This window comes from Mesocricetus auratus, unplaced genomic scaffold (genome assembly GCF_017639785.1).
Source record: "Mesocricetus auratus isolate SY011 unplaced genomic scaffold, BCM_Maur_2.0 Super-Scaffold_100053, whole genome shotgun sequence".
Lineage (NCBI taxonomy): Eukaryota > Metazoa > Chordata > Mammalia > Rodentia > Cricetidae > Mesocricetus > Mesocricetus auratus.
The window spans coordinates 1,049,202-1,076,395 of NW_024429230.1; the positions used below are offsets into that span (position 1 = coordinate 1,049,202).

Consider the following 27,194-nt stretch of genomic DNA (forward strand, 5'->3'; position numbering starts at 1 on the left):
TTATGGAGTGTCATAACATGAAGGCACAGTTTTTGTCAATCTGATACCAAAGTGACTATACCATGCTTGCTTTTCCTGGGTTTTACAGCTTGCCAATACATGGAATGTATGGTTCCACCTTCCACCTTTATTCTAAGCTAAGTGCAGAAAGACAAGGGTACAAAACCACATAACATCTAAGAGGTCATAAACTATATATATGTATTTCTATACATAATAAAAGGAAGGCCTATTTTTATTTATTTATTTATTTATTTATTTATTTATTTATTTATTGGTTTTTCGAGACAGGGTTTCTCTGTGGCTTTGGAGGCTGTTCTGGAACTAGCTCTTGTAGACCAGGCTAGTCTTGAACTCACAGAGACCCGCCTGCCTCTATCTCCCGAGTGCTGGGATTAAAGGCGTGCACCACCACCTCCTGGTGAAATCTCATTTTTAAATATTAGCAAGTGATAAGAATACTTTTATATCACCAAAGCTGTCAAACGAAACTGCCTCTTTCTGTGAGAGGTGTTCTAGGTGTTCCTCCGTTGCCCTCTCCTGCCCGTCCAGCAGCTCTAAGACCAAGACGGCACTGGGCGGAGCAGAGCACTGGCTACTCCAGTCAGCTTCCCCGTACCCCGAGTTGCTGACTGTGGTCTAACAGCCCTGCATGCTTGGAGTTCTGGTTACCTCAGGGCTGCTCCTCTCCCAGGGGGCTGCAGCTTGACCTTAGCGCCTCCACACTAACGCTCACTCTGAGCCCTGAGATGTGGGAAGGCAGAGGCTGGGCCGCTCTGGAGGCAGCATTAAACTTCTTCACCAAGTCACCCCTCAGTCTTAGTCTCCAGGAGCTGAGAAGGCAGCCTTCAAGGCACTGTGGGAGCCCTGATATTTAGGCCATGCCTGAGGAGGACACGTGTTATCTTTTGTGATGACTCAGGGATTTCAGGAAAACCTAGGAGATGCTCCCTGCCTCAAGTCAACGCTGCAGCCAACCCAGTTTCTGTCCCTTGTGTAAGGAGCTGCAGATCACGGCCAACACTTTTGGCAAAGACGATTTCAGCTCAACAATGTAAAACTGAGCCAGAGTGGGCTATGGCAGGCGAGCCTCCTCAGGCTTTAGAACAACCAACAATGTCCTCTTGTACCCCAGGCAGGGTGGGAGCGGGGAGAGATCCTCTCAAGTTTTCTCCTTCCTCATCTGAGCAGCTCTTGCCATCCCTTCTCCAGAGAAGCCAGGCAGGCAGACAGGCAGTTTGCTTTCCTGGCTCTGGGGAACAAACAGGGGCGCCATGGAAACCCCCAGAGTGTGCAGGACACTGCAACAGGAACAAAGCTCTTTCAGGTTCAGGAACAAAATCCTGAGCTTTCTTTTTTTTTTTGTTTTTTTTTTTGTTTTGTTTTTTTTTGTTTTTGTTTTTGTTTTTCGAGACAGGGTTTCTCTGTAGCTTTGGAGGCTGTCCTGGAACTCGCTTGGTAGTCCAGGCTGGTCTCGAACTCACAGAGATCCGTCTGCCTCTGCCTCCCGAGTGCTGGGATTAAAGGCGTGCGCCACCAATGCCCGGCAAATCCTGAGCTTTCATGAAGGCTACAGATGGCCTCTGGTCAGAGACTGGCATACTGGTGAGCCCGGAACCTCACACACTGAGAACTCTGGATTTCAGCCCAAAGACAGGAGAGTCTGAAACACAATCCAAAGCCACATCCCAGCCTTGAGATGGCACCATAGCCAAGGAGACACATCTCTAAGCAAGAAAGCTGCCGTCCTACTCAGGCAAGAAAAGACACCAGGTGAAGATCCATGACCAGAGGTAACGCCACACACACAACTAGCCAGCCTCTGTTCTCGCTGCCTCCTATGGAAACACTCCAGACTCACCAATGTTTGGATGTTTCAGAAGTCGGCATATCCGGGCCTCTCGTTCTAGTTTCTGATGATCTGAAAGAGACAAAGAAAACAAAAGTCATTAGCCATCCATTCTAGCTCTGGTTACCTGACTATTATTATTCCTTTAACTCTTAAGCATCAACTAGACATTTTTGGCAACTTGCTAAATTAACACAGCAAATCATAGCAAATCTGACAGTTTTAGTGAGGAAATGGGACTGGAGAGGTTAAACACACTAAAGTGGCACACCAGAATTTATTTCTCAGTCTTTAGCTAAACCTTGGTCTCCTTCCTCTGTAACAGATATTTCATTGAACTAGGGTGTTAAGAATTTGGGGTGGGGTGGCACACACCTTTAATCTCAGGAGATAGAGCCAGCCTGGTCCACAGAGTGAGTTCTTGTTCGGAATAACAACAGACATCCCTAATCCAAGGGGGTGGGGTGGGTATTTCAAGACCCCCCAGTTGATGTACTTAAAATTCTAAACAGTACCAAATACTACCTAAAAGTCCTGCAAAGGCAGGTATGGTGGCCCATGTCTAATTCCTGTGCTCAGGAAGTAGAGGCAGGAAGGGGCTACATATTCACAGTGTCTCAAAACCCAAGGACTCAGGAAATACAGCTCATTGATACAGGAACTAGCACGCACTAGGTCCTAGGTTCAACCCTTAGCATTATAAAAAATAAACAAACAAAAATCACAACCAAGACAGGTGCTTGTGAATACATGTAATCCCAGTGCTTCAGAGGTGGGGGCAGAGTTCAAGGGACTCTGTCTCAGACAGGGAGCGGAGAGAAAGCGTTTGGGAAGTTACAACAGCTGATGAATCTGATGAGCGAGAAGGCCACTAAGTGACTAACGGACAAGTAGCTTACGCTGTGTGGATCTGTGGATGACTCATGTCCTGAGTGGGATGGAGCAGGATGGCAAGAAATTTTATCGTGTTACTCAGACAACATGCAATTTAAAATTTATTAACTGCTTATTTCTGGAATCTTCCAGAAATTTGGATCACAGTTGACCACCATCAGTAACTGCAACTGGAAAGCCAAATGGAGGACACAGGAAGGCTAAGATGCCAGATCTAATGCACAGCAGTCACTATGCTAGAGTTCTACACGACTCGCTCACGTAGTCTTTGTAACAACCTTGGAGTGCAGCGGCGCCGACAACGATGTGGGTGATCGAGGTAACGGTGAATTAAAATACCGATTATAGGGTTAGCGGAGATGGCTCAGTGGGTGAAAGCTCTTACCACCAAGCCTGTGAGCTGAGCTGCATCCCTGGAGCCCACACAGGAGGAGAGAACCAACTCCCACAGTTCTTCTCTTACCCACAATTACACACATCACATGCTATGACATATGCACATATGCACACATGTGCACGCACACACGAGTAAGTGTAATAAAAACATTTTAAAATAAGACAATAGCAGGAACAGCTGGATTTGACTAAAGGCTCACTGTGCAAGTGAGACACGGCTTCTTTACTCTAACACAACCGTAAGAACTGGCACAGCTACGGCGCTATTCTGCTTCTTTTCTTGGCTACCCACTGCCGTGGATTCGGCCTCTCTGCACTTGGACCTTGAGATTACTGTTCTGGGGAAATGGCCAGAATCGGTTGAGTCTTCAGATCCAAGTGAGCTAGGTAGGCCAATTCCTTCCACAGGAAGGCACAGCTCCAGGAAGCAGAGAGACGCTCCGAGAGAAAAGGCCTAGAAAGAAGGAGCCCTACTTGGGCTCCTATCTCCACCTGCTAGGATTTGACCAGAGCAGCCTCTTCTGAAAAGCCGTCCCCATTCTTCTTGGGCAGAGTATGACAGGTTTCTCTTCTAAACATCTCTCCATTCTGCATTTCTCAGACTTCTCACATCATACATCCCGACAGCCACCTTTTGGTCATAAGCTCTCCCCAGAGGCTCAAGATTCTAAGCTACACTTGCCGGGTCTTCATGCAAACAGGGCTCAACGAGAACCCAACAGCAACAGCAGCAGTAGTAACTGCCACTGGCTAAGCTTTGTTACATGCCAGGCAGAGTCAGGGGGTCTCAATTGCTCACCCTAACAGAAACTCTGTGAAGTAGGGATCTGTTTTGCTCTGTTACACAAATAAGGAAACCGAGGCTTAAAAAGAATAACCCACCAAAGTACCACAATCAGAAAGCTGGTGTGGCTGAGACCCATTCTCCACTACTACACCATGACAGTGAAAAAAAAAGTGAGATTGTCAACTGAAGACTCCAGGTTTGGGAACAGAATCACCCAATCCAATCCAATCCTCCGAGATAAGCGATCCCTCGGCATCTGTTTATGAGGCAGAGCCTTACGTAGCCCAGGCTAGCCTCCAACTCACTATGTAGCTGAAGATGACCACCTTGAACTCCTCATCCTCCTGCCTTTGCTTCTTGTGTACCACCATGTATGGGTTATGCATGCTGGGGACGGACTCACGGACTCACACGTGCCCATCAACAACTCAGTCTCACCCACAGCTCTCCTGCCTTTCGTGAGAGCGGTTTCTCCCGTCTTACCTCTGCTCTGGACAGGAAACTAACTCTTTAAAGTGTCCTATAACCCCCTCAATGTCCATCAGGTAGGGGATGTGATTACTCCTTTTTCATTTATTTATTTTTGGTTTTTCGAGACAGGGTTTCTCTGTGTAACAGCCCTGGCTGTCCTGGAACTCGATTCGTAGACCAGGCTGGCCTGGAACTCAAGAGACCGGCCTGCCTCTGCCCAAGTGCTGGGATTAAAGGTGCGCCCATGTCCAGCTTGATTATTCCAACTGTATACATGGTAAAACAAGCTTGGACAGGAGGAGAGGAATCAAATGCTGGTCTGTCATTCTGACCTAACGTAAAGATGCAGGAATTCCCTTGCATTGTTTTCTAGACCTCCTCAGCTCTGTCCTAACCCTTCCTCTAACAACAGCTCTGCTTTGTGAAGAGAGGTGGGGACAGGCAGAGATTAGTCCCTGCCACTCAGCTAATCCATCCCAGCTGCCCAAGATCTGGGTCAGGCCTTTCTTCCCACCTTCAGGTTCCGCACGGCCAATGACCAGGATTTAGCCAGGAGAACCCTGGATAATTCTCAATTCCCAACATTTCCCAGCATCTCTTGGTCCCAGATAGAACAACATGGCTGGAGACTTCTACCAACAGAAACACTCAGGAAGGTAACAATAACCCAGTTGAATGGGGTGGTGGGCTTGCTCCTCCCACATCTGGCTATATGATAGGGAAAACCCACATTTTCCTCCCAGCCCTGGTCTTGAGGCTAAGGCATCAAGACAGCTGCAGACCCACCCACCCCATCTCTAACCACTCACCTCACCACCCCCGACCCACAGCTCTTGGGCCAGGTGTGGGAGAATAGCATCTTGCAATGCAGAGGTGACAGCTAAGGAAAAGCCCAGGAGATTAATGTCTACCTCCCCTCGTAAGTCTCTTATGGCTAATGGTTATAGCCCCACAATAGCATCAGCACTAAAAATAAGGATGGGTGCTGGCCTTACCAGTGACTCAGAGCAGAGAGAGAAGACAAGAGTCTCTCAGATCCTTGAAGGGGCTTGCCCAAGGTCCAGAGGACTCCTCTTACTACTTAGCCTAACTCCCAGAAGCCAAGCCTCACTCTTTTGGCAAGGCTCATATCTTCTTGGAACCCCAGGGCCATGCTTTGGTCTTTGAGTCTAAGCCACAGGGTAGAGTAATTAACACACTGGTTTTGTAAGGGCTGCCACTCCAGTCATTAAGTGTACCCGACTCTCATGCAAGCCTTCTGAGAGTATTTCTTGAGGCCTTCACCCCGAGAGTCACTGCTCTGAATGCTGGAAAACAATGAAGAACAACCTGGTCAAAAATCCCTACCCTCACCATGCATTTGTGACGCATGCCTTTAATCCCAGCACTTGGGAGGCAGAGGCAGGTGGATCTCCGTGAGTTCGAGGCCAGCCTGGTCTACAGAACAAGTTCCAGGGCAGCTTCCAAAGCCACAGAGAAATCCTGTCTCAAACAAACAAACAAACAAAAACCAATAACATAAAAAAATCCATACCCTCATGGCGTTCCCATTCTATGGGTCAGGAAACGGTGGTAGGGGAAAGAAACTCAGCACATTAGTAAGTGCTGAAGTAAGTGCTATAAGGAAATTAAAGTGTGTACAGGGGTGCCTCAGCAAGTTGACACTTGCTAAAAACCTAAAGGAGGTAAAAGAGCCAGCCACTCACTTTTGGGAGGAGCCTGACCCATCCATCCATTTATTTATCTATTTATTGATTTCTTGTGTGTGTGTGTGTGTGTGTGTGTGTGGCAAGCTGCTCTTGAACTTGGTATGTAACCAATAATGGCCTTCAACTTCTGATTCCCCTGCTCCTGCCTCTTAGTTACTGGCATTATAGATATGACCTCACCTCCCTTTTGTGCCTGGGGTCTGATTTAGGATGTAGTGCATGCATTCTACCAACCAAGCCACAATCCCAGTCTGCAGCTTCACACTTCTAGAACAGAAACAGCAATGCCTGAAGTTTAAACGAAGCAATATGGGAGTACAGTAGACTACTCAGCCCTGGGTCTAGCTGCCCAGCAAGAGCCTCTCTTCAAGGCACAAGTGATAAAGGAACAAGATCTCTTACACTGGCAATGTGCCCATATTTTCACTGTCCCTTTCCCATTTTTCATGTGTGTGTGTGTGTGTGTGTGTGTGTGTGTGTGTGTGTGTGTGTGTGTGTGATTAAGTCACATTTTTGTTTGTTTTGAGACAGGATGTCTCTGTAGCTCTGGCTGTCCTAAAGCTCGCTCTGTAGACCAGGCTGGCCTGAACTCAGAGATCCGTGCCTGTCTCTGCCTCCCGAGTGCTGGGATTAAACGCATATGCCACAGCCCGCATGGCCACTCTTTCTCCTTATTTGCTAAGGTAGGATCTCTGGGTTAAATCTTCCAAAGCCTGTAGGTTTGGTTAGTCTTACTGGCCAGCTTGCCCCGGGGACCTCTTATTCCCATCTCCTGAGGCTAGAACAGCTCAGCGTCAACATGAATTCCTGAAGATACGAACTCTGAGCCTCACACTTGCTCGGCACGCACTTCAGCTCGAGCTCACACACACTGCAGAAGATAACAAAAGACCTGCTCTCCCTCCACCTGAGCACACCTGAATCTGAGCTACACTAACCGAACCCTTTGACTTGTTCTTAGGGTTCCCATGAGATCCTCCTTTGCCATCCAGAGGTGAAGCCTGTGCATGTCCTGCACAGCCTGCAGATGAAGGCAAGAGGGACACTCAGAGAGAGAGAGAGGGAGAGAGAGAGAGAGAGACAGAGACAGAGACAGAGACAGAGAGACAGAGAGAGCCTGCAAGCAAGCGCGCCACCCCAGGGAGCACTTGACCACGAGGTGCGTCCTCCTCCTCCTCCGCAGTCTTGCTGGAGAGGGCACCCTGCTATCCTAAGCTCTCTCTTAGAGAGCCATGTGGTCCCTTCATACCACACTCTTCTTACGCCAGGCACATCTGGCCTCTCCAGTGACTACGTCCCATTTCTCTCCCCATACCTCCTGTTTTAGTCTCTTCAGGGCTGGTGAGGGGGAAAAAAGGTGTTCCACACCAGCAGGAGCAGAAAATGATTTGTAGAGTACCCTTCCTGAACACAGCATCCTCAACATTAAAAGGGTTTGTGAAGCCATTGAGTTTGCTTGGCATTCCTGCCACAAAGCCAGCCTCCTTCCTCCTTTTTACCAATGTCAACTTCAGAGTAACTTGGACCCTCCCTAGCTGACCCTCCTCTCACCCACCTTTCTACAGAGCTCCTCCCACCACACAGCCCAGCCCCCCCTTCCTGTCTGACAACAGCCACTTCCCGCTTTGCCCAGGGCCACTTCCTGCCCGCCAGTGTGCTACTGCTATGGAGACCCACCCTGCAGGCCTTCAGCCTAGCTATAACCACAGACAGCCCCTCTTGCAAGGTTTTCCCCCTTAACAGCAGAGGTGGCATCAGGGTCAGAAAGCAGAAGCAGCCTTATTAGGAGCCTGCTCCCGCCCCATGGTCCTGCTTGGGCTTTCCCCCAACGGTCTACCCAGGCAGAGCCAGGCCCTGGGAAACAGAGATAACTAGAAATGCTGCCTCTCCTACCTTCTGCCCAGGTGCTTCAGGACTTGGTCTAGGACACCACAATTTCACTGGTAGGGCAGTGAGCAGACACAGCAAGAGAGGCAGAAATGAGTTGCCAGGTGGCAGGGCAACTGCAGCCGCATACAGCATGTACAGACCCCACAACTGCAGCTGCATACAGCATGCACAGACCCCACAACTGCTGCCGCATACAGCATGCACAGACCCCACAACTGCAGCCACATACAGCATGTACAGACCCCACAACTGCAGCCGCATACAGCATGTACAGACCCCACAACTGCAGCCGCATACAGCATGTACAGACCCCACAACTGCAGCCACATACAGCATGTACAGACCCCACAACTGCAGCCACATACAGCATGCACAGACCCCACAACTGCAGCCGCATACAGCATGCACAGACCCCACAACTGCAGCCGCATACAGCAAGGGGCACCCAGACCCCACAACTGCAGCCACATACAGCAAGGGGCACCCAGACCCAACTGCAGCCACATACAGCATGCACAGACCCCACAACTGCAGCCACATACAGCATGCACAGACCCCACAACTGCAGCCGCATACAGCAAGGGGCACCCAGACCCCACAACTGCAGCCACATACAGCATGCACAGACCCCACAACTGCAGCCACATACAGCATGCACAGACCCCACAACTGCAGCCGCATACAGCATGTACAGACCCCACAACTGCAGCCACATACAGCATGTACAGACCCCACAACTGCAGCCACATACAGCAAGGGGCACCCAAACCCCACAACTGCAACCGCATACAGCATGCACAGACCCCACAACTGCAGCCACATACAGCATGTACAGACCCCACAACTGCAGCCGCATACAGCATACACAAAACCCCACAACTGCCTCTTCCTTCCAGCAGAAGGGAAGCTCACTTCAAATACGTTTGCTTCACTTCTCAAGGACTGGGGGACAGGGAGCACTGGCTCCCGATTCACCATGGACCTGCAAACTGATTTGGCAACATTTCTCTAAAACCACAAAAACCAGTACTACCTTCAGATAAGAGGGCTGTTGTCATATAAACATACAACCTGCTAAATTCGAGGCCAGCCTGGTCTACAGAGTAAGTTCCAGGACAGCCAGAGCTACACAGAGAAACCCTGTCTTGGAAACAAACAAACAAAAACCATACAACCCTTTTTAATTTGGAAAGGACACATGGTTATAATGTGGCTATAAGGACTCTCCCTGAGTTCCAATCTCAATGACATCTTTCCTTTTCAAAGGGAATTCTGAAAATTTGAGTCTGTGACCTCAACATCAGTGTGAGAAGGTCCCAGCAGTTACGCTGACTCCAGACACGAGAAGGTGGTGACCCACCTTCCCTTCACAAACAGCTGAAACCCCACTCTGACTACTGGGCATCCCTCTGAGTAACAAAAACAAGGTCAGAATGGGGCTTTCGTGTCACAAGTCACCTTCCCCTGCCGCTTACAAACATCCTCAACCCTAGGGTACCTGACGAGTGAGAAACTCAAGCCACAATCCCACTGACCTCCCCCGACACCGTGACACCAGGTCCCTTCCTCTTTGAAGGTGCAAAGAATCTCCAATTATAAGCAATGTCGGTCTCCTGAGTGAGCACAGTCTCCTAATTCCCTCACAGCCAAACACCCGGAACTTGATAATGGTTATGAATACAGGGACAGGGCCTGGCATATGGCCCTGAGGTTCTGTCCCTTATACAGCACACACACAAATGCCCCGCCTTCAACTCTAACTTGAACGGTTCCAATCCGACAGCACAAATCCTGAGTCTCACCGTGGCCTCAGCTCTCAAGACAAGGAAAGGCTAACTAAGGAGGGAAAGGCAAGAGGCGCCAAGACGCGCCCTAAAGTTCAAGCTCCAAACCAGCTGTGACGAGAAAAATCCCCATGGGGTCACTGGCAAGCCCCAAGAAGGCAAGGCTCTGCCTGCGGACACTCTGGCTACTTTTAAGGGCCAAAACGGGGTCAGTTCCATGCCCACAATGGGTGCCCCTAGCCTTTGCCCACTGTTTTGGTGACATTTCCTTCATGGTAACCAGCCCCAAGTAAAACATCCCAGGAAGCAGCCCCTAAAAATAGCTCCTCCCAGGGCAGCAGCAAGGGAGGGGGAGGGGAAAGACAGGGAGGAGAAAAGAGGGGAGCAGATGGGAATCTGCCGCCGATGGTGACAGGGTCCAGGAAGTAGGAGTGATGTATGTGTGTGGGGAAATGCCCCCACCAGAGTACAAAAAAAGTGGGTAGAGAAGATTGAGGCCATAAGGAGAGGCTTGTTCTGTGGGGCTCAGAGTTATCGGGGTGCTAGCGAGCCATGGGATGACACCACGATTCGTCACAGCGAGGACTAGAACTGGTTTTTAACCAGACGTAACCCAGCACGCGGGAGGTGGAGGCAGGAAGGTCAGGAGGAGCTCAAGGTCATCCTCAGCTGCAGGGTAAATTTGAGGCCAGCCTGGGCTACATGAGACGTGTCTTAGAAAGAAAGAAGGAAGACAGAGTAAGGGGAGAGGAGAGAGAGCTCAAGGGGATTTGAAGGCCATACCGTCTGAAGACGTCTGTAGATGCTGGGGTCAGGGCATCACCAAAGTATGTAAAGGTCTAGAGCTCAGAACAAATCTTTCTTGCCTTGGTTTCCACAAAGTTAAATCTGTCTGGCTATGTGCGGTGACAAAGGGTCTCTACCGAGGCCCTCAAGAGGTGCAAAGTGCCATCTCTTCCTGTCACCGCCCTCTTGGCGCCCATAGGATCAGCACTTGTCCGTCCACCAAAGCTGTTCAGAAAGTAGCAAGCGGAGGCGGGGGGTTGGGGTCTGCTCACCCCGAGCCCTCCGCTGCCCTGTCTCCAGCCTCAGCAAAAAACAGGGCTGGTCACCTCTAGGGTTTCAGCGCAGCTCCTGACAAGGATATGGCGACAAACAGGGGGAAGAAAATCAGGATCCTCCTCTACAGCATGGGACACACTTTCACCTCCATCACCACCCAAACCAGCACCCCAGTTCCTTCCGGGAAAGTGGGTAGGATTGACAAGGTGACAGGTCGGTGTTCTGTGCCACCAAGTGCCACATCTCACATCATGACTGTGTGACGAAAGCAGCCTTGGCACAGCGGAGGGCCCTCCGCCCTGTCCCTCATGCGCGGCAGGGAGGAAGTCCGAGACCGTTCCCGTGGATGCAGGACACCATTTCTTTGGTATCTAGAAACCAGCCTGTTTTATCGTCAGGTGAGAAGTGTGCTGTCACACTGACCCTCCTTAAATCTACCCTCCCACTCTCTCCACTGCGGTCTCACCCTGTCTTCTCCTCCCCTCACTTCGCCAGGTCCTTCACAGGAGAGTCTTACTTGGAGGCAACACAGGGGACACAAATGTCACGGGGGCTACTCAGGCCAACACCAAGGGGGTGGGGACGTTCAGCTGGCACCGTTCAAAGGGATCCCATTTCAGCCCCCAGGGCCAGCTGGACCCAGAAAGGGACAGCCTTTACCCTCCTGGTGGCCAACATACCACAGCATCAGCCGCTCAGACTGCCATAGCCTCAGACACAAAGTGACACCCCAAATTGGGGATACAGAATACGATCCCTGACCATAGACCAGCGCATGCACACAGACGGCCACGTGACAGCAGAGAGCGCTTGCGATACCACCTGGCTGGGCTGAAGCGTGCCTGGTGAATCCCAGGAGACGGCAAGAATGACTACGACTGTTGCTGCTGCTTTGTCTTTTTTTCTGTTTTGAGATTACTTGTGGCAATCATCCTGCCTCAGTCTCTAGAGTACTAGGGATAATGTTGTGTGCCACCACAACCAGCATTTACTGATTTTTTTTTAAATGTGCATTGATGTTTTGCCTGGATGTTTGTATGCAACTGGAGTTAACAGACAGTTGTGAGCTGCCATGTGGGTGCTGGGAACTGAACCCAGGTCCTCTGGAAGAGCAGCCAGTGCTCTTAACCGCTGAGCCATCTCTCCAGCCCTCTACTGACTTCTTAAAAAGTGGCTCATGGATTACCTGAAGCATGCGTTAAAATGCGGATTCCGGGGCAATACCCCAGGCCTCTCAGAGCCGCATTTCTGAGGACAGAAGTCAGGGGGCTGCACTTGAACCAGGACTCAGGGTGCTTCACTGGCACTGAGGCTGAAAGTCACCACTTAGGAAGTCCCAGAAGTGGTCCTCTGAGGCCACTAATGACAAGAAAGGAGGAAGCACAAGCCACAGTGCTTTATGCCCCAAGCACAAGTCTTTGCCCTCATCAGTTTTCTCCAGAGCAGCCTGGCTCCCTGGATTAAAAAAAAAGCGGAGGCCTAAGCCGGCACCAGGGTTCAAGGGTTCCAGCAACCTGACTCTCCTGGGAGCCAAAACGAAAAAGCAACCTGGACTGGCTATCTAGCCCTCAACTCGTCTTATACATTTTGTATGTATGTGCTCAGTGTGTATCAGGGGCTCTGCTAGGACCTACCTACATAAAAGCAGAGAAAAAGAAATGGTGTTTCCTTCACCTCCCAGGTCCTCTTGAAGAGGAAGCCTTTTCCTACACATAGTTTCAACAGAAAATTTTTCTTCACCTGGAGCATACAGACAGATAAATAAATAATAAATACAGCAAACGCTGTAACTGATTTCATAACACTGCCTCCGGTAGCTTCCTCGTAAAGCCAAGGGCATTATTCCAGTATCAATTTCAGTCAAGGGATCTGGGATCCAGATAAATAACCCAAATACAGAGGTTTCTTATGATGCTCCAAGGATAAAGCCTAAGCTACATAGAAATCAGAAAGGACCATTTGCCCTTCAACTGTAGCAATATGGGGAAACTGCCTTGGATATAAGCAAAGAGAGCAGGATATAAAATGTTATGCTCCACGAGGTGAAAATCTGTATGCATATGAATAAAGATAAGAAGGGAATATGAAGATTTAAAAATAAAAAAAAGACATAAGGGCTCAGGCTCCTTGGGGGGTGCTCTTAAATCTTAAAATAACGATTTATCATTGCCATCACCTGGCCCACTAGATCCTGAATCCAAGGCTATTTTAAATGCCTCCTTCAGCCTAGTAGAGCTAAGCTTAGAACCATGGGCTCCTGTAAGAGTCCCAACTCCCAACTCCCTACCTATCACTGCACGGAAGCAAAAACATGGTGTTACATGACTTTTGGTGCCTATGTAAACAGGCCTGCAGATATAAAAAAAAAAGCTCAGCACACACCTGTATGAGCATCCTACCTGGTAACTCAGCCATCAAGGCTAGCTGCAGAGGCCACAAAGACAAGAAAGGACAGCCCACAAGAAAGCTTCCTGTTCAGATCTGACACCCAGAGGACTACGTTGTCTCTCTAGAGCCTCCTGGACCACCTCATGTAGACAACGAGGAAAAGCAGCCTTTACCCTTTCGGTTTGTGCAAAGAAAATCACAAAGGAAGCGAATCACCAAGGAACCGCGGGTAACACAGTGAGCCTCTTCAGACCTCTGCATAGGTGACCCTAGTGGGACAATGACATTCCCAAACACAGACATCCAACACCTGCGGAGCCCTAGACAGACAGACAGCAGTGAGTGAAACCCAGCCCATCTACAGCGTAAACTGGGAGGCCACAAGGAAGCCATGGTTTTCACTCCTGAACCCACGGGTTCCAGCCCAGGGTGGACACTGACCCAACCCTTCGGCAACACCCACAGACCGGCACACCCTCTCTAAGAGCGCACCCTCCCACTCTCCCACCTCCAAATAGCAATGGCACCTCTACATTCCTGACCCCTCTTTTTGGCATCTGAGCACATCCACCAGCCGCCACAGCCTCTGTCCCAAAGTTAACCTGGTACGTAAGCCAAAGACACAGTCTTGGCATAACCATCTCTCGAGTGGGGGAGCTGTTGCCTGATACACACGATCTTATTCAAGAATTCTCAAGTTGAAAAGAAAAGCAGAGAAATTAAATCTCATCCAGTGCAGGCAGGGGAAGAAGATCACCAAGATGCCAGTTTAGAAAGGCGAGATGAGGTAGGAGGGAAACGGAAGGGAAAAGGGCGCTATCCCGTAGCTGAGAAGTCTGGGAGGGAGTGAAGCAGCAGGGATCGAAAGCCTAAGTGTTGGTAGCTCCACCATCACCATAACCAGGTAGCGTCAGATCCCCGATCTCCAGCTCCCCCTCGCTCCTGGGCCAGAGGCCACTGGTGATGAGCAAAGCTAAGCACCGTACCCCTACTGGAGACACCACAAGCCAGTCCCTTCTGATACGGCAGGGCACAGGGAGATGCCCATCTTCCACCCATTCCTGCCTGCACCTCTGTTCTTAGTCAGAGCACGTCTGCCAGAGAATCCAACTACTGCTGTCCCCCCCATCCCACAGGAGGAGGGCAGCTGACCACCCACATATCTCTATGACAACCACTGCCTTGGACTCAAGGTACCCGATAGAAAGAAAATAAACACATCAACTTTACAGTCAATGTGCACAAACAGTAAGGGGTAGGGGATGGAGCCAGGTGGGAGACAACAACAAAACAAGCCTTGGTAACAGGACTGTGGAGAGACACCCAGGCCAGGAGGCAGACACAGCCCCACGGAACAGGTCGCGGAACTGCCAACACAACCAATGCAAGCCCACCGTCATCTCTGTGGAATTTCAGAGCTCTGGGTGCTTGGGTATCTATTATCCTGCCTAGTGATACCCAAGTCATTATTGGCCAAAGACCGCGTCTTCCCCAGGGCTCCTAATATATTTATGGGCATCCTATTGCCCAGCCCTAATTCCTTTCGTTGAGTCGTATAACCTTTGTCCCTGTGCTATTCCCTGAAGCTCTCCAGGACCAGTCACCTCTCCCTTCACACACTGCTGGGTCTACACCTATCAGATGAGGTAAGCTTGGCGAGCACCCAATACCAGCTCCACAGCTGTACACCCCAAGTGTTAAAGACAGGCACTGGCTTCCCAGTCCTAGTTGCTCAGTAGAGTCTCAGTAGAGGCCCCAGGGCCTTAGGCAGTAGGTTCCTCACACAGTGAGGCACTGCGGCTCTCCCAGACCAGACAGGACAGACCACCGGAGTTTCTAGACCACGAGGCATCACCACCTTCTGCTCAGGGCAGACTACATCTGGTGCTTCGCCTCCAACTTTGTAATTCGATCAAAAAAAGCAATCAAGTTCATCTGGTAGGATTTGTTCCCCAGAAGCCCTCGCCAGTAGCAGCCTCCCCTGATGTTTACGGATTGCCTTCCCTTGGGAGTCTGTTCTGCCGCCTGGTGGGCAGGGGAGGCTAGATTCATCAGAGCCGCTCATTTCCCATACCAAGTTACCACCAGGGCACAAGGGCGAGGACTAGCCTGCAGTGGCCATCACTGCCCTAAAGAGGGGGGCTCTGTGCACCCTAACTTAAGAGCTTTGCATTCCATACCACCCACCACCAATTCTCCACTGGGAACTTGAACCTCCCCAATCCTTCGGGGACCACTCCAGCCATCCGCATCACTTTTTTTCCCCTCTCCTGAGCACTTCCAATTCCCTCACACCTCCTTGTCTGGCTTCAAAATCCACCCACCCTGAAATTCCAACTAATCTCCAAGTGCTAAAACACATACTCCCCAACTCCTATGGCGTCTGCAGAGTCCTGCCTCTGGAAGGACCCTCAAGGTGAGGGCCAGAGACGGGCAGCACTCACCTCGGGCCGACAACTTCTTGGTATTGATGATTTTTGCTGCATATTCCTGCGTAGATGTTTTCTTCACACACCTTCGGACCACTGAGAAGGCACCCCTGGAGGGAGAAGGGGGAAAGCACTGGGACATGGAGCCAACCAAAGTGACACAGACTTGTTTCAGAGGGGACAGAGGTGCTCCCACCACCAACGGCTAACACAAGACTGATACGACCACCCCATGGCACTAAGAGACGGCTCCCACAATGACATCTAGTTCCTGGGCAAAGCAACAGCCCCAACCTCGCACTGTTCACATTCCTGGTGGGCGAGGCTTCAAATGCACACCTGCTGCATCTCACCGATAGCCTTGCGGTCCCAGCAAAGGCAACCAGGAGATCAAGGGAACAGAGAGGCATTGTTCTGTCTCTCAGCAGAAATATTAGGAATAGGGGAAGCGTAGATTAAACATTAGGAATGATTTCCTGAGAAATTTCCTCTTAAGCCTGGGACAGTGTGAGGCTCAAGACCCGCTAAACTGCCTTAAACCCACAGCATCGCGGCTCGGCTGACAACAGGGAAACCGAAGGACAGTTCCCAGTCTGACCGCAGTAACTCCCCTTCCCCACGCTATTTTCCTCTGCGTGACCAGCCAAATGGGCTGCGATCTCGGGCTCTGGAAATATCTGGGGGGGGTGGGCAGAGCGGGGGCTGCAGTGGCCAGGCTCCGCACCGTGGGTGGGGGTGGCGGGGACCCAGGCTGCGGCGGCGGCCGGTTCAGTGCGGAGGGGAGGGGGATGCTGCGGCTGCGGGCGCCCGGCTCCCGGGACCACTGCAGGGCTGGGGGGAGGGGCCGGGGGTGCCGCAGCACTGCCCAGCGGCAAGGCCGGGATCCTGGAAGCGGCCCCGGCGGGGGGGGGGCGGGGCCCGGCACTAACCATCTCCCCACACCCGAGCACCGCAGCGCGGCCGGCCGGAGCTGCAGAGCCGGGGAGGGTGCCGCGTACCGGGCGCGTGGGAGCCGGGGACCGGACACAGAGTGGGCTCGGGCGGGAGCCGGGTGGGGAGGGGTCGAGCGTCTGCAGGGTGCGGGAGGGGCGGGGCTGGAAGGCGCCCCGGAGCAGTCCCGGGGCTGCAGTTCCCGCGGCAGCGCCGGTGCAGCAGCCCGGCAGCTGCTGCAGGGGGCCGAGGGGGCTGCGGGACAGGGAACCGGGGGGACGCCAAGGGACCCCCCCCCGGGCAGCACGCGGGAAGAGCTGGGGGTGGGGCGGGCCGAGGGGGGCGCTGCAGCGGCCGGTGCAGGGCCGGGGGGCGGGGCGAGAAGCCGCATAGCGCCCGGGCGCCTGGGCTAGGGCGGGGGGGCCGCCGCGTGAGGCGTGTGGGCCGTACTTGCCGAGCTCCTCGAAAAGCTGGTAGTCGTCGGTGAAGCGGGTGCAGGTGGCGGTGGTGGCCATCCTGGAGGGCGGGCGTGCGGACGCGGCGGTGCAGCCCGCGCCGACGTCGGTGCACAGTCACCGCCGCCCGGCCGAGGGAGCGAGAGGAGGAGACGGGGCTGAGCCCGGCAGCACCGCGAGACTTTACCGGAGAGAGCGAGGGAGGGAGGGACACCCCCGCGCCCGCCCGCCCGCCGGCCCCGCCCCCAGCCCCGCCGGCGCCCGCCCCGCCCCCGGGGAGGGGCCTTCCGCCGCCGGCCCCGCCCCGCCCCGGGAGCCGCCCGACTGGGCCCCCTGCGGCAGCGGGCAGGGGACGCGGGGGTCCCGTCTCCGAGCCGCCCACCCGGGCCGACCGAGCTGAAAGGTTCGCGCTGTGGGGGGCTCCTTCCGGGAGGACCCGGCAGGAGCTCGGGAACGAGGGTGCGAAAGTGTTATTTTGAGTTGTGTAGGGTCTGGACCACCGAGGTCCGGGGAGAAGCCTCCCCACACACGTGGGTCCCAAGCCTGCTGCTTGAACCAAGAAAATGCCAAGGTCAAAGATCTGTGCGCTCGGGAGATGCCCCCAGACTGTGCAGGGCCAGCTGCTAGCAGCCTTCCCTCAGGGTGCCGACATTCTAGACTGGTGCCAGAATCAAGGGCATCATTAGAAAAAAACAAAACAAAATAACCTTAAGCCACTGTTACAGCAGGGAAACCAGGCCAGGGGGCGAGATGTTTTGCTTGCTTTTCTTTCTTTCCATTTATTTATTCCGAATGTGTGTGTGTGGCACTCTGGGTGCTACAGCGCACGTGTGGAGGTCAGAGAACAATCTGGGGAGTTGGTTCTCTTCACCACGGGGGACATGACTCTGGTCCGCAGGCTGAGTGCGATAGCCTTTACTCCGCAGAGCTGTCCTGCTGGCTGTGTGATGCTTTCCAATCGTAGAGATAAATGTCCTCTCCTAGGTCAGTAATGAAAGATAAAAGTGAGAATGCTTTTTTTTTTTAATATATAAAAAACAAAAAACAAAAAAGGCTTCGCTGCGTTGGTGGCTAAAAGCAGATGAAAGTATATTCATTTTCTTACTTTTATGGCTCTTTATGACATTTGGTAATAATACATTTTCAGGTGTCAGCGATAGCACACATTATCGAGAACTCTTAGACCATACTACCCAGCTCGATTTCTGGACAACTCGTTGAACTTAGGCAATTCATGTAATCTTTCTGAGCCTCAGTTACCTTATTTGAGAACTGGGAATAAAAATACAGCATACTGCTGGGCAGTGGTGGCGCACACCTTTAATCCCAGCACTCGGGAGGCAGAGGCAGGCGGATCTCTGTGAGTTCGAGACCATCCTGGTCTACAAGAGCTAGTTCCAGTATAGCCTCCAAAGCCACAGAGAAACCCTGTCTCAAAAAAACAAAAAACAAAAAAAATTTCATCATACCTCCTAAAGCTGTGAACATTTACTGGGTTAGAATAATCCTCAATACCTAATGAAAAGTGTTGGAAAGTCCAGGTTGGTGGCGCACGCTTTTAATCCCAGCACTCAGGAGGCAGAGGCAGGCCGATCTCTGTGAGTTCGAGGCCAGCCTGGTCTACAGAGCGAGTGCCAGGGCAGCCTCCAAAAACAATACAGAGAAACCCTGTCTCGAAAAACAAAACAAAACAAAAAAGTGTTGGGAGCTATTGTTTAGTATTTGTTTCCCACCAAAGTGTGCACCTCAGCGGAACCCTGAATATTCAGCTCCTTCCTGTGCTTATGGAATGGCAGGAGTTGCCACCCTCCCCTTCTGTCTCCAGCATTACAAGTTCATGGGACACAGTCAAGTGACTGTCTCTGGAGGAGAAACGGGGTTGGGCAAGTTCCCGATGTACCCTGGCAGCTGTACCCCAAGTCGGGGGCCATTCCCAACTGGGCAGAATGGAGCTCAGCCAACTGCTGCCTCTCAGACTTGATTACAGCAGGATGCCCACTGGGAATCCAGTCTCCACTGTCAGCAGGCTGGCGCGGACGGGGGAGGCAGCTGAGCAGTGCTCTGGCCTCCCAAGCTTCCCCCAGAGGGTGGGAAGAGCCAAGTGTTCAGGGAAAGCTTCCCTTCTTCCCTTACTCCAGAGCCCAGGGAGCAAGACAGACTGCCCAGAAAGCGGTGATTGGAGGGTAGGAGTAGTGGGGTCCAAGAGAAGAACACCAAGGAAAGGGTTGAGGTGACACAGTAGTGCGTGCCACTCCTCCACGTGGCAACAGGAAGTTAAGTGTAGGGGACAAGGCCACTTCCTACCTCAAAGCAGCAGGTCCCAAGTCCCAGCATGGGTTGGTAAGGTAAGAAGTTGTAAAACTAGGGTGCCAGGAAGCCTCCAGTTTTTATCGTTTACCAGGGAGGCGGAGGCGGCTGCCAGCTGTGCTCCACAAGTGGGGTATCAGTTTTTCATCAGTGTGCCCTTCCTGAGTGCTCAAGGCGACTGGGTTCCTGACCTCCAGGCGCTGACACCTGAAACTGTGTATTCACTGGTGTGAGGTGGACTGAGGATGGAGAGGTCGCGACAAGCAGAAACTAAGTGTGAGGTGGGGTCTCTTAGGGACACCCCAGGGAAAATGTGAAAGCAGAACTATAATCTGACCAGCTCTATGTGTCTGCTGCGAGCGCTTGTCCTCCCACCACCGCTGAGGGGTCTACACAGGATGCTTCAGGACAACTAAGCACTATGCATCTCTGGGTGAAATGGAAATGACGTAGGAAAATACAGGGTGAGATCTTGGAAATGACTCATATTGTCATGTAAATAGAGCTACCCGTTTTTCAAAAAATGTTCACCAACTACCTACTATGTGCTTGTCGCTGCCTTTTAGTTAAACACCCTAATAAAGTGGAGATCTATGAGATCTACAGTTAGAGGCATGCATTCTGTTCCTTTTCCTTTCTGTCTTTACCTTCCTCTCCCCTCCTTCACCATTTGTCCCAATGGAACACACTGCTGTGTTCACCGTGGCAGTTTGGAGCACACAGACACTTCTGTGCGCTCACACAAACACACCCTCGCACAGACCCTTCTGGATCCCCATCGCTGTAGCACCCACACAACCTCCAGCTACCCCACAGCAATTAGAGGGACGATACATACAAACAATAACAAGCTCACTAGCTCCCTGCACATCAGTATCTATGGCAACCTCATGGGGTCCACAGGCTGTGCTGTTCTGGTTGTAGCCAGTCCCCTGGGCAGCGCCAGCACTCAGGCAGTGCTTAGAGCTCCCGGAACGTGAAGAACACAGGAAATTGATGCCTTGATAATCACCAGAGGTGCCCCACTGAGTGGTACCCCTCCCTTGCTCTGATCTTTCATCTTGAAGCCACTGAAAATTACATATTGCCCCCCCATGACAGATACTTCCCTCCCTGATTTTGAAATGTGATTTTAGAGCATGTGCAAATACTTACACTTCCAATCTAGGGAAAACAGAGCAGTTGGAAGTGAGGTGTGTAATTGAAAGGAGAGCCAGGTGTGGTGTCATGCACCTGTAATCCCAGGATGGTAGCTAGTTTGAGAACAGCCTGGTCTACCTAGCGAGTTCTATGCCAGCCAGGACTATACAATTAGTCACTGCCTCAAAAAAAAAGGGGGGGGGAGACAAGGGAGATGATGGTATTAAAAACAAAGAATAGTTACTCACTTGTTGGGAGATGCTGAAAAATCAATGCTAGGAAAATTAATTCATCTTTGTATCTATAGCATCCGGGGAACTCAGCCTATACTACCCTAAATCCTAGGGAGTACATGGCTATGTTCCAGCTACTAACAAACAGCAAATACACTTATACACATATGCACATAGATGTGCATATGCATTAAACAGAATGGTAGTGTGTAATTCTATTTATTACTATTATTTTATTTTTGTTTTTCGAGACAGGGTTTCTCTGTGTAGCCCTGGCTGTAGACCAAACTGAGCTGCCCTTGAACTGGAAGATTCTCCTGCCTCTGCCTCCAGTGTGTGCAAAGCCCTGAGTTAATCCCCAGTCCTCTGGAAGAGCAGTCAGTGCTGTTAGCAATGGGGCTGTCTCTCAAGCCCATCTGTGTAATTCTTGGCCAAAAAGAAGTTTAAAATCTGCTGAACCAGTAGCTTCCCTGAGCCCTTCCTATTCTGTAAGAGTCTAGTATGCGTTTCAGAGAAGAAGAAGCGATAAGATCATGCATGACCCCTCTTTCAAGGAACTCTGAAAGAATTATCAGTGGTGGACCATTTGAAACTACAAACACAATGTGAGAATGCAGATTGGGAAGCATAAGTAAAAATAAAAACACTTAAAACAATCCCAGGGCTGGAGAGATGGCTCAGTAGTTAAGAGCACTGACTGTTCCTACAGAGGACCTGGGTTCAATTCCCAGCACCCACATGGCAGCTAACAGCTGTCTGTAACTCCAAGATCTGACACCCTCACACAGACATACAAGCAGGCAAAATACAAATGAAAATAAAATAAATAAATTATTTTGTTTAGCACACAATACATAATTTTAAAAAATCCCAAACACTGGATGTCAGAAAAGGTAGTGGGCTCAGCAGACAGACACAGTGAGAAGGACTCCCAACTAAGTCAGTGTTCTGGGTGAGAGGATTTCCCCGTCCCTCTACTAACAGCTGAAAGAGGACTAAGAAACACAAATAAGACTGATGACTATGGAATTTCTTTAAGGAAGAGCTGATATATTTGAGGTAAGGAGTTGGGTTCTTGAAGGTTTGGGTAAAGGAGACTAAGTTGTTGTTGTTGTTGTTTTGTTTGTTTGTTTGTTTTGTTTTGTTTGGTCCCCCCACCCCAGACAAGGTTTCTCTGTGTAGCGCTGGCTGTCCTGGAACTCCCTCTGCAGACCAGGCTGGCCTCACTCAAGGCGTGCACCTCCATGCCTGGCAGGGGCTGAGATCTTTGATAGAGAGGCTGAGGCTATTTGGGGTCGGAGCCGAAGCATGGATGTGAGGAAGTGTGGAGTAGAGTCTGAGGCACTGTGTTGAAGAGCTGAGCTCAGAAGTTTGGTGAGTTGTAAGAACATGTAATGTGAGAAGCCGTGCCTTCTGCTTTGAGGAGAGGCTGTTGCTCAGTGTCAGAGCACTTGCTCGGGGTGTGCAAAGCCCTGGGTTCATCCCCAGGAAGTAATAAGTAATAAGTTCATCTCCATTTTCTAGCCAAGGGGACGAGAGGGTAATTTACACCTGCTCTTCCCTTCCCCAAGGTCCCCTGCTTCTGGTCCCCTCTGCCATCCTCTTCTAGACTAGGTGTTCACGGAAGGCAGGAAGTGTCTAATCTTTCCCATTAAAAGCTCAGTACTTACAGTGCCTGGCATTGAGTAGGCACTCATTAAATATTCTGAAATGAATGAGTGACGGGGGTGGAGTGAGGATGAGATACTCGAGTTTAAGGGTGGAGCGCAGTGGAGAGGAAATAGAGCCTCATTAGCAGCAAAAGAAAGCAGTCAGCTACTGCCCGCGGGAGCCCGACTGCCGGGCTGGAAGAATGGCGTGTGCAGCCCCCTGGTGGTTGGATGGGAGACACACCGGGAGGTACCCGAAGAGGAGCAAACCCGTGGGAACGCTGACGAGCATTCCTCCACACCAGTGTTTCTCCCTTCTCGATGCTGCGACTCTTTAACACAGTTCCTCATGCTGTGGTCGCCCCAACCATAAAGTTATTTCCTTGCTACTTCATAAACGTAATTATGCTACTGTTATGAGTAGTAATGTAAATATCCGACGAATAGGCTTTCTGATATGTGACCCCCCCCCAAAGGGATCACAACCCACAGGTGGAGAACTGCTGCTGTGGACTCTAGAGTCTATCTAGAACGTTCAGAGAGAGGTTGTTTCTTTTTTTTTCCAGACAGGGTTTCTCTGTATTCTTTTGGAGGCTGTCCTGGAACTCACTCTGTAGACTAGGCTGGTCTTGAACTCACAGAGATCCGCCTGCCTCTGCCTCCCGAGTGCTGGGATTAAAACCGTGTGCCACCAACGCCCAGCGAGAGGTTGTTTCTTATGAGGCACATTCACTAAACATTCTACATCTGTTACGCCATTTCTGCATACCTCGCCACTACTCTGAGAACAGAAGCTGGCCTCTTCATTTCACAGAAGAGGAAGCTGAAGCCTACAAAGGTTAAATAGGTTGCCCAAGGGCAGGTAGCTACTAGGAGAGACCCCAAGATAAAACAACTGAAAACCAGCCAATAGAGAGCTTTTTGCTGTCTGTCAGCGAGTGGTGACCGCGTGGACCTGGAGAGCAGCTCAGATGAATTCAGGGGATCTAGATTGAAACATTAAACTCTATGTGGACTTAGTTTCAATGTAGGTACTTACTCAGAGGGTAAATCCACCCACCCACACACCCACCCACCCACCCACCCATCCACCCACCCACCCACCCATCCACCCACCCATCCATCCATCCACCCACCCATCCATCCACCCACCCATCCATCCACCCACCCATCCATCCAACCATCCACCCATGTGACTGGACACTTTCCTCTGCTCTTGTCACTTGGAACACGGAAAAAAAAAAGTCCAGCAAAACCCCTGCCCTTGTGGATTTTACAATTTTATAGGAAGGCAATGAACCAAGAAATGTAGTTTCAGACTCAGTTCTATTGTCAAGAAAATAAAATCAACTTACGGTGCGAGCGAGGGGGCCTGGGTTTGTTCCTAGCACCTATAGTGGTGTTCACAGATACCCCATAAAGGGGTTCAGTGTGCTTTGGCTTCCGGGGCGCTGCACGCACACGCTGCACATAAACTCATATAGGCACACACACATATATACAAATAAGAAGTATTTTTAAAGACTAGCTGGGCAGTGGTGGAGTTCACCATTACTCCCAGCACTCAAAAGACACAGGCAGATGGATTTCTGTGCATTCGCGGCCAGCCTGGTCTACAGAGAGAGTTCCAGGACAGTTAGAGCTCTTACACAGGGAAACCCTTTCTTGAAAAAAAAAAAGCGTTTTTAAAAAGCTGTCAGTCTGGGCTGGGTGGCAGTGGCGCATGCCTTTAATCCCAGCACTTGAGAGGCAGAGACAGGTGGACCTCTGTGAGTACGGAGTGAGTTCCAGGATGGCCAGGGCTACACAGAGAAACCCTGTCCGTAAAAACAAAAACAGAACAAAGCTGTCAGTCGGTTTCAGGGGTAGAGGACGACTTTGGTGCAGAGTGGGTAAGAGGGAGGAGGTGGGGTAAAGGACCCACAGGCCCTAATTAAACGTCACTACCCTCTTACCACCTGTGCGTCTCCTTCTGAGCCCCCAGTCTGAGGCGCACAGGGAGTCCACAGGGCAGACTGTTTTCATGCTCACCCACACACAAGACCTGAAACCCAGCACAACAGGAGAAGATTCCTTCACCAAGGCCTGAAGCCAGGAGTGATGCTGTTACTTGGCCACCACAAAAGAGGGTGGTGGATGTGGGTAACCGATAATACTGCTGTGCTCCGGTGGTTCTGGGGTGACACGCTAAGTTCTCTGAACTGGTACATGGATCCCCTCAGTCCGCTGACAATTGTCCCCCTGCTTTTGTCAAGCTTTAAATCTAACTACTGTAAAGCCGGGCAGCGGTGGCGCACACCTTTAATCCCAGCGCTCGGGAGGCAGAGGCAGGAGGATCTCTGTGCGTTCGAGGTCAGCCTGCTCTACAAAGCTACACAGAGAAACCCTGCCTCAACCTCCCCCCAAATCTAACTACTATAGAAGACAGAAAAATGGCTTGGAAGTAGACCCCCCCTAAAGAAAATGCACTTACCGGAAGCAGGATGAAAATTACGATAACAAACAGGATACAGGAAAAGTGGTACCACAAGCATCCTCCGGGTCTTTGGGGAACATCTGCCTACAATGGTTCTATCCACACAGCACCCTGTGCTTGTCTTCCAGGTAGAGATCCCTGCTCAAGCATTGCTTCCTTCAAGCAGCAGCTATGGTCCTGACCATTTGACGAGACCAGATCTCTGGAGTGACAGCCCCCAAAGTACCACCCAGCACTTCTTCAGAGTTCTTGTCTCAAGTACAGCCTTATACATGTTTCTGTGACTGTAAGACTCATGATGGCAGCATCTGTGTTTAACTCAACTACCTGGGGTGTAGCAAGAGCTTAGTAATAGCTAGACTAAATATAAAGGATAAGCGCTTGGGCACTTTGGGACAAACAGAGAAGACCTGAAGTGGGCAGAGGTGGAAGGAAAAGAAGGATGTTTAGCTGTTAGAGGCAGAGCTGAGGGGACATTGCCCGTAGAAAAGACAGTGTGAACCAGGTCCTGACAGACCGAGGGCTTGCAATGCTTGCAAAACTGGGTGGTCAGATGAACTACATGGCAGGGAGAACAAAGCTACACATCTGGATGTAAATGGTATCTGGTGGCCGGGCAGTGGTGGCACCCACCTTTAATCCCAGCGCTCAGGAGGTAGAGGCTGGTGGATCTCTGTGGGTTCCAGTCCAGCCTGGTCTACAGAGCGAGTTCCAGGACAGCCAGGGCTGTTACACAGAGAAACCCTGTCTTGGAAAACAAAGTTATCTGGCTTTCAGCAGGCTCATAGGTGAGTCGTCCAATTTTCTGGACTCCAAGGAAGGTCCCGAGGCACCTGGATTCCAGGCCTGGACCACCATGTTGCCCACTAGACATTTCCACTTGAATATCTTATATTCACTCAAATTCAACAAGCTCTAAATCCAAATTAATCAAATTCAGAGGCAATATACATGATGGACAAGGCCTAGTGGTGCAGACATGTGGTCCTAGCTACTCAGGAGGCAAAACAGAAGAACCTCAAGTTCAAGACTTCCCTGGGCTACATGTGTTCAAGGCCAGCCAGGGCAACTTAGTGAGACCTGTCTCATAACAAAAAGTAAACAAAAACAGAACAGGGCTATAGCACAGGCATAGACTACTAGTCTAGCAGGTATGAGGTTCTGTGTTCAATCTACACACATACACACATGCTGAAGACAATTCCAGGCTGCCTCTAGCTTTATAACTTATTTGCAGTTTTCTCATCTGCAAAATAGGGATAACAATGATACCTCATATGATTTCTTTAAGATTAATGTCTTGGTTGGGCATTGCATGGCACACTTTAGTCCCAGGACTTAAAAGAGAGAGGCAGGTGGACCTCTGTAAGTCTGAGGCCAGCTTGGTTTACAAAGTGAGTTCCATGGTACCAGGGCTATACAGGGAGACCCTATTTAGAGATGGCCCCCCAAAAAAGTAATTTATTGACAAGTAATATTACACATATTTATCTCATATGTGTTGTTTTGAAATACCTATACATTTTGAAATACCTTAATTGAGTTAGCATATATATTACTTCACATGCCTATTTGTTTCTTTTTGTCATGAGAAGACTTACAATCTACACTTTTTTAATGGTTTTTCACCAGAGGGTTTCTCTGTGTAACAGTCCTGGCTGTCTTGGAACTCACTTTGTAGACCAGGTTAGCCTCAAACTCATTGAGATTTGCCTGCCTCTGCCTTCTGAGTGCTGGTATTAAAGGTGTGCACCACCATCCCCCAGCCCAGAAATCTATTCTTGTAACAGAGTTCAAGAACATAATACATTGTTGCCAATTATAGTCAACTTGTACAATATGTTTCTTTAATTGATTTCTCCTTGCTAATCAGAGTTTTAGGAGCAGTAAATTATTAGTATTATTAGTATATATGAAGTTAAACTGATAAGGTTCAAAAATTCTTTTTAAAGATTTTTTTATTACTTTTAAACTCTCTCTCTCTGTCTCTGTGTGTGTGTGTGTGTGTGTGTGTGTGTGTGTGTGTGTGTGCCAGTGAGTACTGATACTGGAAGAAGTCAAGGATGTTTGATCCCCCTTTAACTGGAATTACAAGGGTTGCGAGCTGACTGATGTAGGTACTGAAAATGTCAATACATATTATTAGCTATTCCCCTTTGTCATTCTTTTTCTGTCAGTTACTATTAATTACTATCTGCTTTTCCATTCTTTTCCTGATTGCTCTTTTTTTTTTTTGAGACAGGATTTCTCCTATAACAGCTCTGGTTGTCTTGGAACTAGCTCTGTAGACCAGGCTGGCCTCAAACTCACTTGCCTCCCAAGTGCTGGGATTAAAGGCATGTGCC

The 27,194-nt window shown here is 50.5% G+C and overlaps 1 protein-coding gene across 18 annotated transcripts in view; it reads right to left on the minus strand.

Annotated features, from left to right (window-relative positions):
• Camk2g (calcium/calmodulin dependent protein kinase II gamma) overlaps window positions 1–17,222 on the minus strand; it is a 60,727-nt gene extending 43,505 nt beyond the window's left edge. For 6 of the 18 annotated variants that reach the window (XM_013123152.3, XM_005083539.4, XM_013123151.3 and 3 more), the window contains exons 1-3: window positions 17,040–17,218; window positions 15,675–15,769; window positions 1,862–1,921 (exon numbers count right to left, since the gene is read on the minus strand). In XM_013123152.3, coding sequence (XP_012978606.1) covers window positions 1,862–1,921; window positions 15,675–15,769; window positions 17,040–17,104 — 220 coding nt within the window. In that variant the 5' untranslated portion in view covers window positions 17,105–17,218. Of the gene's footprint in view, window positions 1–1,861; window positions 1,922–15,674; window positions 15,770–17,039 lie in introns of all 18 variants that reach the window. The other 12 variants (XM_013123149.3, XM_013123146.3, XM_013123148.3 and 9 more) reach the window with 5 other exon arrangements.
• Window positions 17,223–27,194: the final 9,972 nt, after the last annotated feature.